General features: G+C 38.8%; 1 protein-coding gene across 1 annotated transcript in view; it reads left to right on the plus strand.

Annotated features, from left to right (window-relative positions):
* The window catches only part of wdr11 (WD repeat domain 11), a 132,182-nt gene that overhangs the window by 103,970 nt on the left and 12,833 nt on the right, over positions 1 to 15,379 (plus strand). The window contains exons 20-23 of the mRNA XM_053620578.1: positions 2,242 to 2,350; positions 4,432 to 4,494; positions 4,849 to 4,914; positions 10,567 to 10,756. Of these exons, the coding sequence (XP_053476553.1) occupies positions 2,242 to 2,350; positions 4,432 to 4,494; positions 4,849 to 4,914; positions 10,567 to 10,756 (428 nt within the window). The remainder of the gene's footprint in view (positions 1 to 2,241; positions 2,351 to 4,431; positions 4,495 to 4,848; positions 4,915 to 10,566; positions 10,757 to 15,379) is intronic.

The following is a 15,379-nucleotide window of genomic DNA, read 5'->3' on the forward strand; positions in this document are numbered from 1 at the left end:
TGACTCTTTAAACCTGATCCTGTCCCCACTCTTGAACGCATCTTCCTTCTCTAGCCTTAACTGTCTGAGTCTGGCTGTGAAGCAGGGTTTGTCATTGTTGTAACTCATCCCGATGCTTGATGGTATACAGGTATCCTCACAGAAGCTTATGTATGATGTCACAGCCTCTGTGTACTCATCCAGACTGTTAGTAACAGATCTGAATACATCCCAGTCAGTACAGTCCAAGCATGCCTGAAGATCCTCCACAGCCTCCCTGGCATCACTGCTTTGATGTCCTTGCAGCAGGTTTGGAGAGCTTTAATTTCTGCCTGTATGCAGGAATCAGATGGACCATGATGTGGTCAGAGTGTCCCAGTGCAGCTCATGGGATGGCGTAATAGGCACTGCTTACTGTATTGTAACAGTGATCCAGAATGTTCTCCTCTCTGGTCGGGCATTCAATAGGTTGAATATTTGGAAAGTTCATGTGTGATGTTACCTTTGTTAAAGTCACACAGTATCTGGTCGGCGAGCATACGCTGTGCCTCCTGCACATTTGCTTGTGGTGGAATGTAAGCACCGACCAGTATGAATGAAGTGAACTCTCGTGAGGAGTAGAAGGGCTTGCAGTTTATGAAAAATGACTCAAGATCAGGAGAACAGTACTGCTGAATCACTGTCACATCATTGCACCAGCCACTATTTGTGTAAAAACAAATTCCTCCACCTTTTGACTGGCCGTCCCAGCAAATTCAGGATAATGATCCTAATATACCACTCTCAAATCTAGTGTCTGGTGTTGCCAAGATCTAAAGAGCTTTGTAACGCCTTCAGGAAAAAAGGTTGTGGATGCCTATGAGTCTGGCAAGTGATTTAAAAAGATCTTCAATTGATTTTAGATACAATATTTCACTGTAATCATCTACAAATGGCACAGATTTCAAAAGACTGCCAATTTGTCCAGAACTGGCTGTCCCAGCAAACTGGCCAAGAGCAGACCGTCTGATGCAGAAAGAATTCTCCAAGAACTCAAAATTTCATCACAGGATCTGCTAGTAAGTCTTGCAACTGTTGGTGTCATAGTGCATGCTGCTACAATCAGAAAGAGATTGCACAAATTTGAAGTGCATGAAAGGCGTGCCAGGAAAAAGCCATTGCAAAACTACAGTTTGCCAGTGAGCATATAGGCAAAGACCAGGCCTTTTGGAATAATGTGCTCTGGACAGACAAATCAAATATAGAGTTGTTTGGCCACAGTAACAGCAGACATGTTTGGTGCAGACCAATAACAGCTTTTCAAGAGAAGCACCTCATACCAACTGTGAAGTACAGTGGTGGAAATGTCATGGTTTGGGGTTGCTTCACTGCCCCAGGGACTGGACAGCTTGCATTCATGGATTCAACTATAAATTCTGCATCATATCAAAGAGTGCTTGAAGATAACGAGAGGCCATCTGTCCAAAGTTGAAGTTGAACCAAAAGTGGACCTTACGCCACGATAATTATCCTAAGCACACTAGCAAATCCACCAAAGAATGGATCAAAAAGAAGAAATGTAGGATTATGGAATGGCTTAGTCAAAGCCTGTATTTGAATCGCATTGAAATGTTGTTTTGGGATTTGAAACGGGTAGTACATGCAAGAAAACCATCAAACATCTTGCAACTGAAAGAATATTGCATGGAAGAGTGGTCAAAAATCACATCTATGGATATTTCTGTTAAATAAATAATTGAAAAAGCTAATTTTCTTTGTGGTTTTGTTCAAGTATACCAAGTTTATTAATAGGCACTATTTCAAAGATGATCGCATGTTTGCTTGTCCAAATATGTCAAAATAAATAAATTAATAAATAGATAACCATTTCCTTGGGGTGTACTTATTTTTTCACACAACTGTAAGTGTAATGAGTTCAGTTTGTAATTGGGTATCGACCCTCAAATGGTTTTTGATGTTCCTGCTCCATCACATCATCAACAACACAGAAAAGAGTGCTCACACACTCTTCTCTAGCAACCCACTACATCAAGAAACACATGGCACAAAAACCCATTAAATATATCTGAAGGCTAATTGAGGTGCATAAATGCTTTATATATTCTGCTAAACCAAATGACAGCATCCAGGCCATTAGACCGCTCCACAAACCACTCTAACTGCTAATACAAATTTTGAGTGAAAATTGAGCAGTTTTATGGCTCTTGATGTATGGTAATGTGATCTCTCAACATCTCTCCTCTCTCATGTACACCTATACAGATCCGGTGTGGTGTCCGTACCTGCTGCTTCCGCGTGCTGCTCTCACCCTGAAGGCCTTCCTCCTGCTGCAGCCCTGGTCTGGCACCTTCACCATGGACATCACTCAAGTGTGCGTGTTAAATGTGATTAAATTGCACCGACACCACCTATTCAATCTTGCGTAGACTTTATCGACTTTACTCTTTTTGTTTACCTCAAGTACTTTATGTGACATTAATTCTCTGAAGTGTACAAAGTAAGAAGTCAAAACCGCCCTTGGCAGTTCCCAGAACTTTTTTTTTCCTGTTTAGGAGAAATATGAAATAAAAGATACCTATAACTTGTTCATAAGTTGCTCCTTATTAAAGCAGAGAAGACCTTTCTATTCAGCTTTCAGATTCAGAAAAGCATGGTAATGCTAAGGATGCTTTTTTACACTGTCAGATTAAGATATGTAAGCACTGTGGCAAGAACATGGCTGTTTGTTACAGTATGAGTAGGGCTGTGATGGTGGCAGCTTTTTTTCCTTTTTTTTTTAATACTGGTGGGGGAGGGGGGTGGTGGGGGAGTGAAATTTATATCACAATATAATATAATAATAATTTACTATATATAATTGTATAGGCTTAAATAAAACACTAAATATAAAAAAAATTAAATGAGGCTTTATTTTTTTTTTTTAAATAAATGGGAGAAGGAGTGAAACACAGTGGATAAAGTGAAACACAGTCGCAGCATTTCTCTGATGAATGCTTTATTTCTTTTACAAGTGTCGTATACCACAAGCCTATAAAAACTTTGAAAGAAACACCAGTAGGATGGTAATATAAATAATATGCAAATAATCTAAATATTAAATAAAATTTTAAAAACACGTGCTGGGTGGCATGCCTGGAGATGGCTCCTGATATTTGTAGGCTTGTATTTGCCCATTTAACACTCCCCCCTGCCCCCCCCCCCCCCAAATGTTGGGAAACATTTGGTTTCCCAACATGATCCATCACAGCGGCAGAACCCGAAGTGAAATCATAGAATTCGCCTAACTGGATTTTGCTATGCTCAAACAAACCCACGGCAAACTAACAGACAACACCATTTAAGGCATTTGATTATAATTACGTAATTTGTGTATTAACATATGGTAGGCTATAAATACAAATTAATATTGCAACTGTTAATATTGCATTTGTATACAAAACGTTGTACTTTGTACTTGTCATAGTGCCCACTCAAGCGGAAACATTAACATGGCATGTGATGTGACCACCACAGTGGTGCGGTTGTCATGGCCACCGTCAGAGCCCTAACTATGAGTTTTATAAAGGACCATTCAGGTGGACAGTTGTAAGCACTATTTTTCAGGTTATTGACATCTGAGTAAACTTGTTACTGGTATAATATAATCTTTTACTGACCTCCTCAACACAGATTTATCAAGGTAATTCATATTCAAATATTAGGTTCATTACTTAAATGTGTACAATGATATTTTGGCTATTTATTGGCACAATAGAGCTATTTATTCATGAAATTGACACACACAGGCCTAGTTACGGTTTGAATTAAACAAGTCAATGCTAAGTCCTCTTTAACATAGTTTTATCTTAATGGTGTTCTTTGACCATGACCTTTTTGTACTTGCATGAGGATATCAAGTTTAATTTGGAGCTCACCTGGTAATTCCCACCCACCGGCCAGCTTTCCCCTATCATACGACAAATAATAACCAGGGATGCTGCTTCCTCAGAGACACATGAAGCCAGCCATCTGCACCTTTTCAAACTGCTGTTCATGCTGCATCACATGACTGTATAAAGCCATCGGACGAAAGCGGTATCTACCTTCTTCCACTTACAGTACATCTCTCTGTCAGCAACCAGACAGCACAGCCAATTTTGGTCCATTGGTTCCCGGCTCTGGATGGCTCTGGAGAAGAGCATCTGCAAAATGCTGTAAATGTAAAATGAAAATAAGTATAAGAACTCCGTAATAAATTTAATAACATGGATGTTATTGGGTTGTGATTTCATCACTGTAACAAAATAAAATCACGGATCGCCTGCATAGCTTCATGGAACCCACTTTGAGGAACACTGGTCTAAAAAAAACGGAATGTTTTGGTCAACATAGAACCTTTTACTTTGGCGTTTGAAATATCTAAGGTCTCATAGTGTCTGTGAACTTCTGAATATTTTTTTCTGTATATTTCAGGGACTACCAAGAGAAGGACGAAATCAAAGGCTTGGTGCAAGAACAGCTGAACTCCTTGTCCAAGTGAGTAATGCTTTATAATCAGCCATGGAAGGAAAAAGGCACTGCATTTCCTCACTATTAAGGAATCAGAGCTTTAAGCCTTGGTTGTTTTTCTTTCCTATAGCAGGTCTATAAACCCAGGCAATTTTAAATCATCCCTTTTTCCCTCGCCCTTTATGCTGACTTCTGTATTGAAGTAGGAAAGTAAAGTAATATACTGTAGACTTCAGAGGAAGAGAGGACAGTTGAAAAAATGTCTGTGTGCTTTCTCCTTTTTGGGCAGGCTGAGTAACAGTCAGGTGTGTGTACAGTATGTGTGTGTTTTTAATTACTGTTTCTAAGTGTACTTAGATTTGCTGTATCTTACATTGGCAGTGATGTCAAAAGTGTACTCCAGGACCCAGAGCTGAATCTGCTTCAACGCTGCCTCCTAGTGTCCCGGTGAGTGTGTGGATCTGTAATTCCATGTCCATATTTGAAAAATAGGCAAATGTAATAGCCAAATTTAATTTTTTTCCTGCTCAAGTATTGCTCAGATACCTTTTTTTGGTAACCAAATGTATCCAAACATAGCAATCACAGCAAGGAAAAAACTGCACTGGGTATGAGTGGTTTATGAGTATATTGCGGCTCCTCCTATAGCCTTTACTTCAAAAAATATATATAAATAAATAAATAAACAAGGCCTAAAGGAATTTTTCCCCATGCATTTTTGTACTGCTGTCCACAGACTATCCATAGAGATTGGATGTAGCTTCTCAAACCACCCCTTTCAGTTGATGTGCTATATGGAACCTTGCTTTGTATTGTTGGAAAATCCAGTTACTAAGCATCAAATGAAGGTGGGCAGTAGAGGTGTGCATTGGGACTGGGACTTGGGTGCATTCTGCTGGCCCAACAAAAAAAGATTTTTAGGTGAGGACCAAGAACGCCCTCATTCATTAAAGTGGGAGCACACTGGGTGATCATGTGCCCTGCCTCCGCCATGCGTGCACAGTGTTTTCACGTTCTCCCCATGCTTCGGGGACTTCCTCCAGGTACCCCAGTTTCCTCCCCCACTCCAAAGACATGCATTGTAGGTTGATTGGCATCTCTAAAATATCCGTAGCGTCCCGCTCCATGTGCCCCGAGTCCCTTGGGATAGGCTACAGGCTCCCTGCAACCCTGTTTAGGATAAGCGGTACAGAAAATGGATGGATGGGTGTTCATGTGGTGCATTTACTACTTCAGTTACTGCTTTAGGGAGGCACAATGGCACAGCAGGTAGCATTGCTGCCCCATAGCTCCAGGGTCCCAGGTTCAGTCCTGAGCTTGGATTACTGTCTGTCCGTCACATTGGTTTAAATGACTAATTTGTACACATTTTGAGAAAAAGAACCAACTAAGTTTGGTAGAAAATATCGCAAACAAAAATAGCTGTGGTTTTAGCAGTATTGATTAAAATTATGTCCCCAGGAGAACATGGGATTGCTCAGATTTCCAGTCCTGTACACACTTCTAGTGGGAAGTTGGTACTAGGGAGTCAGCCAGTAAGTCAATATTAACATCACTGTTCAGGCTACCATCCACTGCTTGTCTCCTTAACCTCTTCTTCCAGCCTTCTCTTCTCTTCACATACACTCATCCATGCTTTGGTTTCTTACTTAACACCCCAGCCTCTTTACTCTTTGGGTGGTAGATGTTGAGATATACACTCAATACTCGAGTCTCATCTCTGCTTTAAGCTGAGGAGCCATTTTAAATCAGATTTCTCTTTCTGCCCAAATGCTCTAGTCATTCTCATTCACCTTGAATCTTTTCGCGCTTCGTTAACACGCTCTCACTTTATTTCCTCAGGACACCATTAACACTCTTCTGACTGCAACCAGGCATTCAAGCCATTTTAACACTTCTTCTGCTCAGCACCAAGTCACAAATCAATATTAACACTGCTCATTTATTAATATTAATACAGCTGTACTTTCAGACTCTATCTTGAGTAATTATCATGAAGATGTGTATCCTTCTTATACAAGCTATACTAAGATCCTGGCAACCACACCATATTAACCACCTGACAGCCACACATACTCATCTAACAAATATATTGTGTTCTCAATTATTGTGGGTTTCCTTCTTTAAGTGAACAGAGGTATCAAGCAGTTGCTAATTACTTCTTTTTTTTTTTTTTACTTATCTGATCAATTCTTTTTTGACTGCCAGTGTATTAAGAATCCTAAATCCTGTAATAATCATGAATGGTCCATATACTGCCATGTAAAATTGTTTTTATGCCAAGGACAGCATTCAGAGTATCATAGCAACTGCTTTTTCAGAAACATATTTGCACGCCAGTTTCTCAATTACAGCTCTTGTTTATATATATATATATATATATATATATATATATATATATATATATATATATATATATATATATATATATATATAAAATATTTATCAGGGTGTAAGGGAAGACATACAGTGCCCTCCACTAATATTGGCACACTTGTTAAATATGAGCAAAGAATGCTGTGAAAAATTGTCTTTATTGTTTAAGCGTTTGATCTTTTGTTAAAAAAAATCACAAAAATACTCTGCTCTCATAGATATCAAACAATTTCAAACACAGTTTTTTTATCCAAAAAAAAAGTCTTTGTTAAATATAGGTATGCAACAATTATTGACACCCCTATGAATTCATATGAGAAAAATATATTTGTAGTATATTCCCATTTATATATTTTTTAAAAATTTAGTACACCTGGATGAATAGGAACAGGAAATTGTTCAACCAAGACTTCCGGTTTCACAGGGGTATAAATATGAGGTAACACATAGACCAAATTCCCTTGGTCATTCATAACAGTGGGTAAGACCAAGGAATATAGCTGTGATGTGTGGCAAAAGGTTGTTGAGCTTCACAAAATGGGAAGTGTCTATAAGAAAATAGCAGAAGCATTGAAAATGCCCATTTCCACCACCAGGGCTATAATTAAGACGTTCCAGTCAACTGGAAATGGTATGAATCAACCTGGAGTTGGACGTGTGTCTATATTTTCTCAAAGCACTATGAAGAGAATGGTTCGAGTGGCCAAAAAATCTCCAAGGATCACAGCTGGAGAATTGCAGAGGTTAGTTGCATCTTGGGGTCAGAAAGTCTCCAAAACTACAATCCGAAGTCACCTCCATCACCAGAAGTTGTTTCGAAGGGTTTCAAGAAAAAAGACTCTACTCTCATCCAAAAACAAACTCGAGCATCTTCAGTTTGCCAGACACTACTGGAACTTCAAATGGGATCGGGTTCTATGGTCAGATAAAACCAAAAACAAGAGGTGGTTTTGGCGCACACAGAGAGGTAGCCATATGGAAAAGTACCTCATGCCCATGGTTAAATATGGTGGTGGCTCTAATGTTTTGGGGCTGTTTTTCTGCCAGAGGACCTGGACATTTTGTTAGGATACATGGCTTAATGGACTCATAATGAATCAAATATCAACAGATGATATTAAATGAAAACCTGACAGCCTCTGCCAGAAAGCTTCAAATGGGCCGTGGTTGGATCTTTCAGCAGGACAATGATCCAAAACATACATCAAAATCAACACAAAATGGTTTACTGACCACAAAATCAAGATGGCCATCCCAGTCCCCTGACTTGAAACCCATAGAAAACCTGTGGGGTGAACTGAAGAGGAGAGTCCACCAGCGTGGACCTCGAAATTTGTATTCTCCAACCTCATCATGCATTATAGGAGACTCAGAGCTGTTGTCTTGGCAAAGGGAAGTAGGGTGCCAATAATTCTTGCACACCTATATTTAACAAAGGTATTTTTGTAAACCTGTGGTGTTTGCAATTGTTTGATATCCATGAGAGCAGACTATTTTTGTGAATTTTTTTAACAAAAGATCAAAAGGATAAACAATAAAGACAATTTTCGCAGCCTTCTTTGTTCATATTTAACAAGGATGCCAATATTAGTGGAGGGCACTGTATGTATCTCAAGGCAAGAGTCACAGCTTCGGTAGTTTTAATTTAGTAGGTAGTTGGGTATCATGTTAGCAGATGTGTGAATGGAATGGTGAATAACAATACCAAGGAGACCCTGTGTCTTTTCAGCTGACCCTACTGATTGTCTTAGATAAATGCAAGCTTTAGATACACATGTAGGGTTGTATGATTTCATATTGGGTCTCCTAAAGCCTAACTTGTGTAATAATCTTTAAATAGAAGCTGATAATAATCTCCCTTGGGTGTTTTGTTTTTATTTTATTACCAGACTTTCTTGTTAAAAATTCTCACTTAATGTATTGCATGATGCAGTATTTGGGTGCATGTTTTAAGCCAACATGGATTTCCAAAACATCAAAGCTTTAGAAAATTAAAAACAACTTTAAAATATTCCTGTAAGTCATGTAAATCATTATAAAAGCCTTCTCTGTAGTTGGTAAGTGGAGATATGCTGGAAATTTAACAGTAATCATCATTAAACCTGGTTAAGCTTACATCTTGCAGTGTGCATTTTATCTGTAAAAAAGATGTGTTTCTTAGCATTTAATGCATTGTACAGTTCACCTAGGCTAAGGATATTCAATCGCTGTTTTTCCACACATTTCATACATTTATTTGGCAAATCAGTTAATCTACTTTTTGTTCACATTAGAGGTCATTATAAAACAGTTGATTCGAAACAGATTTATTTCAGCTTTAATTCACTATATCAGAATTGCTATATCAGTGGGTCAGAATTTTATATAACCAAATTGACTGACCAGTGAGTTCAAAGTTATAATTCTGAGTTAATAGGAGCATACCCTTGGCTGTAAAGGGCCTACTTTTTTGTGCTTGATACCATGGGAAAATCCAAGCAACTCAGCTAAGACTTAAATGCTGGACCTGCAAAAGTCCAGTTCCTCCTTAGGAGCAATTTCCAAACAACCAAAGGTAACACAAGCATCTGTACAAACAAGGGTATGCAAATATAAAAATCTTTGGACCACACATACACTGCATTATTCCAGAAAGAGGCACAAATTAACTCCCCAGGATAAAGAACTTTGGTCTGAAAGGTTCAATTGAACCCCAAGACAACAACAAAGGAACTGTTGAAGGACTTTAAAATTTCAGGTACCATATATGTACATCCACTATCCTACATCACCACGACCTGAAAGGCTGTCATGCAAGGATGAAGCCCCTATTATAAACCCGGCATAATAAAGACAGACCGAAGTCTGCAAGTGTTCACCAGCTTCATGGAGGAGTGTTCTCTGGTCAGATGAAACAAAAAAAACAAAAATGTAACTGTTTGGCCATAATGATCAGCACTACATATGGAGGGAAAAGGATGAGGCTTTTAATCCGAAGAAGACAAGCCCAACTGTGAATCATGGGAGCGGCAGTATCATGTTGTGGGGTAAAAAAAAAAAAAAGGGGGGGGGGGGGATGGACTTTTGCACTTCAGAAAATTAAAGCCACCATGAGGTAAACACCTCAAGACATCAGTTAAACGTTTAAACTTGATTGAACTAGGTCTTCCAACAGGACAATGATCATAAGCTGTAACAAAATGGCTTAAGGCCAATAAAGTGAAATAATTGGAGTGGCCATAACAAAGCACTGACCTGAATCCTGTAGAAAAATTGTGGACTACACTGAAAAAGCATGTCCGAGCTAGCCTAAAAACCTGATGGAGTAATAACAGATCTGCCCAGAGGAACGAGCCGAAATTCCTTCAAAGTATTGTGGGAAGCTTGTGGATGGCTACCCCAAGTGTTTGATTCAAGTTAAGCAAAAAAATTGCAGTGCCACTAAATACTAGCAAGGTGTAAATAAAGTTCTGACACACTGAAAAACATATCAAACATAGTAAATAAAAAAACTTAAATAAATCTGTCTCTTTAAACGCCTTTACTATGAAATGACCTCTTCTGGAAATAAAGGAGACGCCCTAATTGCCTTAACACAGGAAACGTATGGCAATGTGAAAAACTGAGCTTGAATTACTTTAGCCTATGTAAACTTCTGGCCTCAACTGTTTTTTTCTTTGGTAAAAAACATCAGATACAATGCGACGCTCGTCCTTTGACAAACTCAACCCTGTTCTGTCTCAGGCTGTTTGGTGATGAGTCAGACCTGCAGTTTTGGAATGTGGCGGCGCATTACATCAAGTCTTTTTCCCAGGCACGGCAGCTGAGTGTGCCCACTCCTGATGGGCAGACACAGCCAGAGTGCTCCCAGAGTACCACTCAGTGCCATCTGGACATCTGCCACGATATTCTGTGTGAAAGCTCCTTCTTTCAGGTACTGTACAACACAGCACACACACAGTGCAGAAAATATAGGAGGATGGCTGTAGTTCACTTAATCCGATGCATGTTATATATAAATATACACAGGAAGAATAAACTTGAGCAAATTAAAAGATTGGCTGAAGTAGTTTCCTCCATCAGCGCTTTCTTTGGACTCTAAGAGTGCCTTATCTTAGCTCCTTCTTTGTTCCCAAGTAACAGTGTTAACCCATTGGGACACCATTAATATTCCACAGGGGCAAGTGGAAGAAAGCGGTATTCTTCACTGAGTTACATCATACAGCTTGTAGGCAATGAATTAATAATTCTTCTAGTGTCTCGGGTCCTACTCATTCATCTATGGAAAGAAACAAAACTTCTTGAATACTTTAAAATGGTCCATTTTTTTGTTTTGTTTTGTTCTATACTTTGTCCATGCCACTGTAGCATTGCATTTACAGTATAACTGCTTAACTGGCAAACAATTGCACTTCCAACTGATTAATTTCCCCCCTTAATTATTAAACACAGGCATCCCTTTATTGATCGACTTGCCCTTCTGATGCCTGCATCATTGATCCAGGTCTGATGTAATGGCCTAGAAAACTGCCGTCCTGTCTGGACAATTGGCAAAACATTAGCTGTTGGTGGTGGTGGTGGTGGTATTATTATTATTATTATTATTATTATTATAGAAAACACTTCTGGAAGCCATTTGTGTGGATGTCACCATAACATCCATATGTGCTCTGCTACTTCGTGAACTCTAATATGTGTCTTCTTGATGACTGGCCAGGCGCCTGTGAAGGCAGGGATAATGCGCTAATGCATAATTTCCTAAATAGGTAGAATAGGGCAACTCTTGGAAGGTAGACAAAGAGTGAATATGCTCAAATCTATTATATATCAACAACATTGTCAAAAGAATCCATTATGTGGAAAAAAAAAATAATCTAGAACAACTTAAGTAAATTGGCAAGACTCACTTAGTATTGCTAAGGAATTAATTTGAATTAATTTTACTATCATTGACAGATAGGTAATGATAAATTCCTGAGCTAGCCTACCTCTGGGATTTCAGTTGCCCAGAAATCTAACTAGGCTACAGTACTTTTTGTGAGCTAGTTAGCTGGCTAACTAGACTAAAGTGGAATAATGAGTATATAATCATTATCCTCCATCCATCTTCTATACCGCTTAATCCTTTTCAGGATCACGGGGAAACCTGGAGCCTATCCCAGGGAGCATCGGACACAAGGCGGGGTACACCCTGGACAAGGTTCCAATCCATCGCAGGGCACACAAACACATATACACATTCACACACCCATTCATACACTACGGACACTTTGGACATGCCTACCATGCATGTCTTTGGACTGGGGGATGAAACCGGAGTACCCGGAGGAAACCCACACAGCATGGGGTAGAACATGCAAACTCCGCGAACCCCCGTCCCTGGAGGTGTGAGGCGAACGTGCTAACCACTAAGCCACCGTGCTTTATGTTTTCACCCTCAACAAAAATTAGTAAGCCATTGGCCAGTGTTTCGACTATGAGCTATGGACTTCTGTCCTCATATCTTTTAGGTGCCTCATCAGGCACCTAAAAGATATTCTTCACGTTAGTCTTTATTTTCTCTCAGTGGAAAGAAAATAACTTGTCAGTCTTTTAATAATGTTGTGTGTACATGTTTGCGTAACCAAACTGAACGAAACATTTCAGAACTCGATGCGAGAAAAGGCAAAATTGGAAGTTATTTTGACTCACTTCTATGCCAATAAAACATATTTAGCCACATAACAGCACCTGAAAAAGTGACATGAAAACACAGGAGAAAATAAGATCTGTATTATACTCAGGTGATCATTTAGACCAAGCACTTCACACAGAGAAACTGCTATTTTCATCTCAGCCAGCTATCGTCCTCTGAAAAAATCATATTGATCTTTCAACCTTTCAGTCATAAGCGTGACCTGTCATCTCAGCCGTTTGCTTATAGCTTACAGCTATGTGCAAAGAGACCGGGCCATTTTCTGTACATACGGCTCCAGACTTCCAATAATATAAACGTGTGGGTTTCACGAAATGTTCTCACAGATTCCCTACTGATTATAGTCAATCAAGTTGTGATTTACATTCGTTAGTCTTCTTATGCATACATTTATACACATTCAGTGGGATATATAAAAGTTTTTCAGAAATTACCTGATTTTCATGAACACCAAATTTCTTGTGTAAATGCTCCTATAAATCCATTCGTATCCAGCTTGATAAAAGAGGCCCAATATTTCTAGCAAATATGATGTGACTGTTACTTATATCAGCAGAGTTGTATGGAAGCCTTTACACATACCTCATCAATAATACATTGCATTTTAACAGTAAGACAGTTAATAGTTCTTAAATATCAGTATATGCCATGATCTTATTTGTTTTGTATAATGTACATGTATATTCAGAACAAAAATCAGGAGGGAAATAATTTTACAGTCTCCTCCACTAATATTGGCACCCTTGGTAAATATGAAGGCTGTGAACCTTTTGATATTTTGCTTTAAAAAAAAAAAATCAACTACTCTGCTCCCATGGATATCAAACAATTGTAAACACAAGTTTATCCAAAAAAAAAAAATCTTTGTTAAACATGTGTGCCACAATTATTGGCACCTTTATGAATCCATATGAGAAAAATATTTTTGAAGTATATTCCCATTGATATTTAAAATTGTTTTAGTACACCTGGGTGATTAGGAACAGGGAATTGTTCAACCATGACTTCCTGTTTCAGAGGGGTATAAATATGAGGTAACACATAGGCCAAATTCCCTTAGTCATTCATAACATTGTTAATGACCATTTCTACCACCTGGGCAATAATTAAGAAGTTCCAGTCAACTGGAAGTGTTATGAATCAACCTGGAACTGGACGTGTGTCTATATTGTCTCAACACACTTTGAAGAGGATGGTTTTAGTGGCCAAAAAATCTAACAAGGTTCACAGCTGGAGAATTGCAGAAGTTTACTTCTTGGGGTCTCAAAGTCTCCAAAACTACAATCCAAAGTCACCTACATCACCTCAAGTGGTTTGTTAGTGTTTAAAGAAAAAAGACTCTACTCTCATCCAAAAACAAACTCGAGCGTCTTCAGACACTACTGAAACTTCAAATGGGATCGGGTTATATGGTCAGATAAAACCAAAATAGAGCTTTTTGGCAATAAACACCAGAGGTGGTTTGGCGCACACAGAGAGGTAGCCATGTGGAAAAGTACCTCATGCCTGTGGTTAAATATGGTGGTGGCTCTTTAATGTTTTGGGGCTATTTTGTTAGGATACATGGCATCATGGCTCTATCAAATATCAACAGATATTAAATGAAAACCTGACTGCCTCTGCCAGAAAGCTTAAACTGGGCTCTGGTAAAACCTTCCAGCAGGAAAGTAATCCAAAACGTACATCAAAATCAACACAAAAATGGTTTACTGTCCACAAAATTAAGGTCCTGTCATGGCCATCCTAGTCCCCTGACTTGAAACCCATAGAAAACCTGTGGGGTGAACTGAAGAGGACATTCCACCGGCGTGGACCTCGAAATTTGAAGGATTTGGAGAGATTCTGTATGGAGGAACAGTCTCAGATCCCTTGCCATGTACAGTATTCTCCAACCTCATCAGGCATTATAGAGAAGGCTCAGAGCTGTTATCTTGGCAAAGGGAGGTAGCAAAAAGTATTGACTAAAAGGGTGCCAATAATTGTTGCACACATATTTAACGAAGATATTTTTAATAAACCTGTGTTGCGTTGGCAATTGTTTGATATCCATGAGATCCGTGAATTTTCTTTAACAAAATATCTAAAGGTTAAACAATAAATAAAAATTTTCACAGCTTTCTTTGCTCATATTTACTAAGGGTGCCAATATTAGTCTCCATAGATGATAAAGTTTTAGCAAGTGATGCATTTGCTCATGGACTGAATATGAGTAGTTATCCATGAAATTAATCATAACAATTCCATTTGTGCCTTCAAGCAAGTCTTTCCAAATGGTGTCTGAAAGAAAATGAGACTTTCCCTGTTAGCCAATATCTCAAAAGATTCATTATAGTAATGGCCTGATGTGCCATTGAGTCTGGCAGGTTTATCTTTTCATCTTTTATTTTGCACTTTTTCCATGTAGTGTAGTCTTGATTACTCCATGAGCAGGACTGTTTGCCATGGGACCGGATTCAAGTCAAATATTTCACAGGCAAAATGAAGAAATGAAGGTAGCAACTTTGAAATGGATTTTTTATAAAAGAAGGATGACATATAAATTATGGGATTTTATTTTTTTCAGTTGAAACCGCACTAAGAAACTAATTACCCAGCCACTGCTGTACTTACACACACTATTTATAACAACGCTAATAGGTTGCTTTCGGGAGTTTTAAAAATTTACCATGTCCTTCCGTGAACACTTTCATTTCGTCCGTTATTGCTTTCTTTTCCGTTCTGTTCATTACTCCTTAATCGGGTGGGCTGCAGCTTGTTTGGTTTTTATCACTTTTTCCTGTGGGCTGCCAGAAACACAATCCGCAAGAATAGAAATGTACCTCCAGAGATGTGCATCAGCACTCAGGACTTCAATACTAATGA

This window comes from Ictalurus furcatus, chromosome 3 (genome assembly GCF_023375685.1).
Source record: "Ictalurus furcatus strain D&B chromosome 3, Billie_1.0, whole genome shotgun sequence".
NCBI lineage: Eukaryota > Metazoa > Chordata > Actinopteri > Siluriformes > Ictaluridae > Ictalurus > Ictalurus furcatus.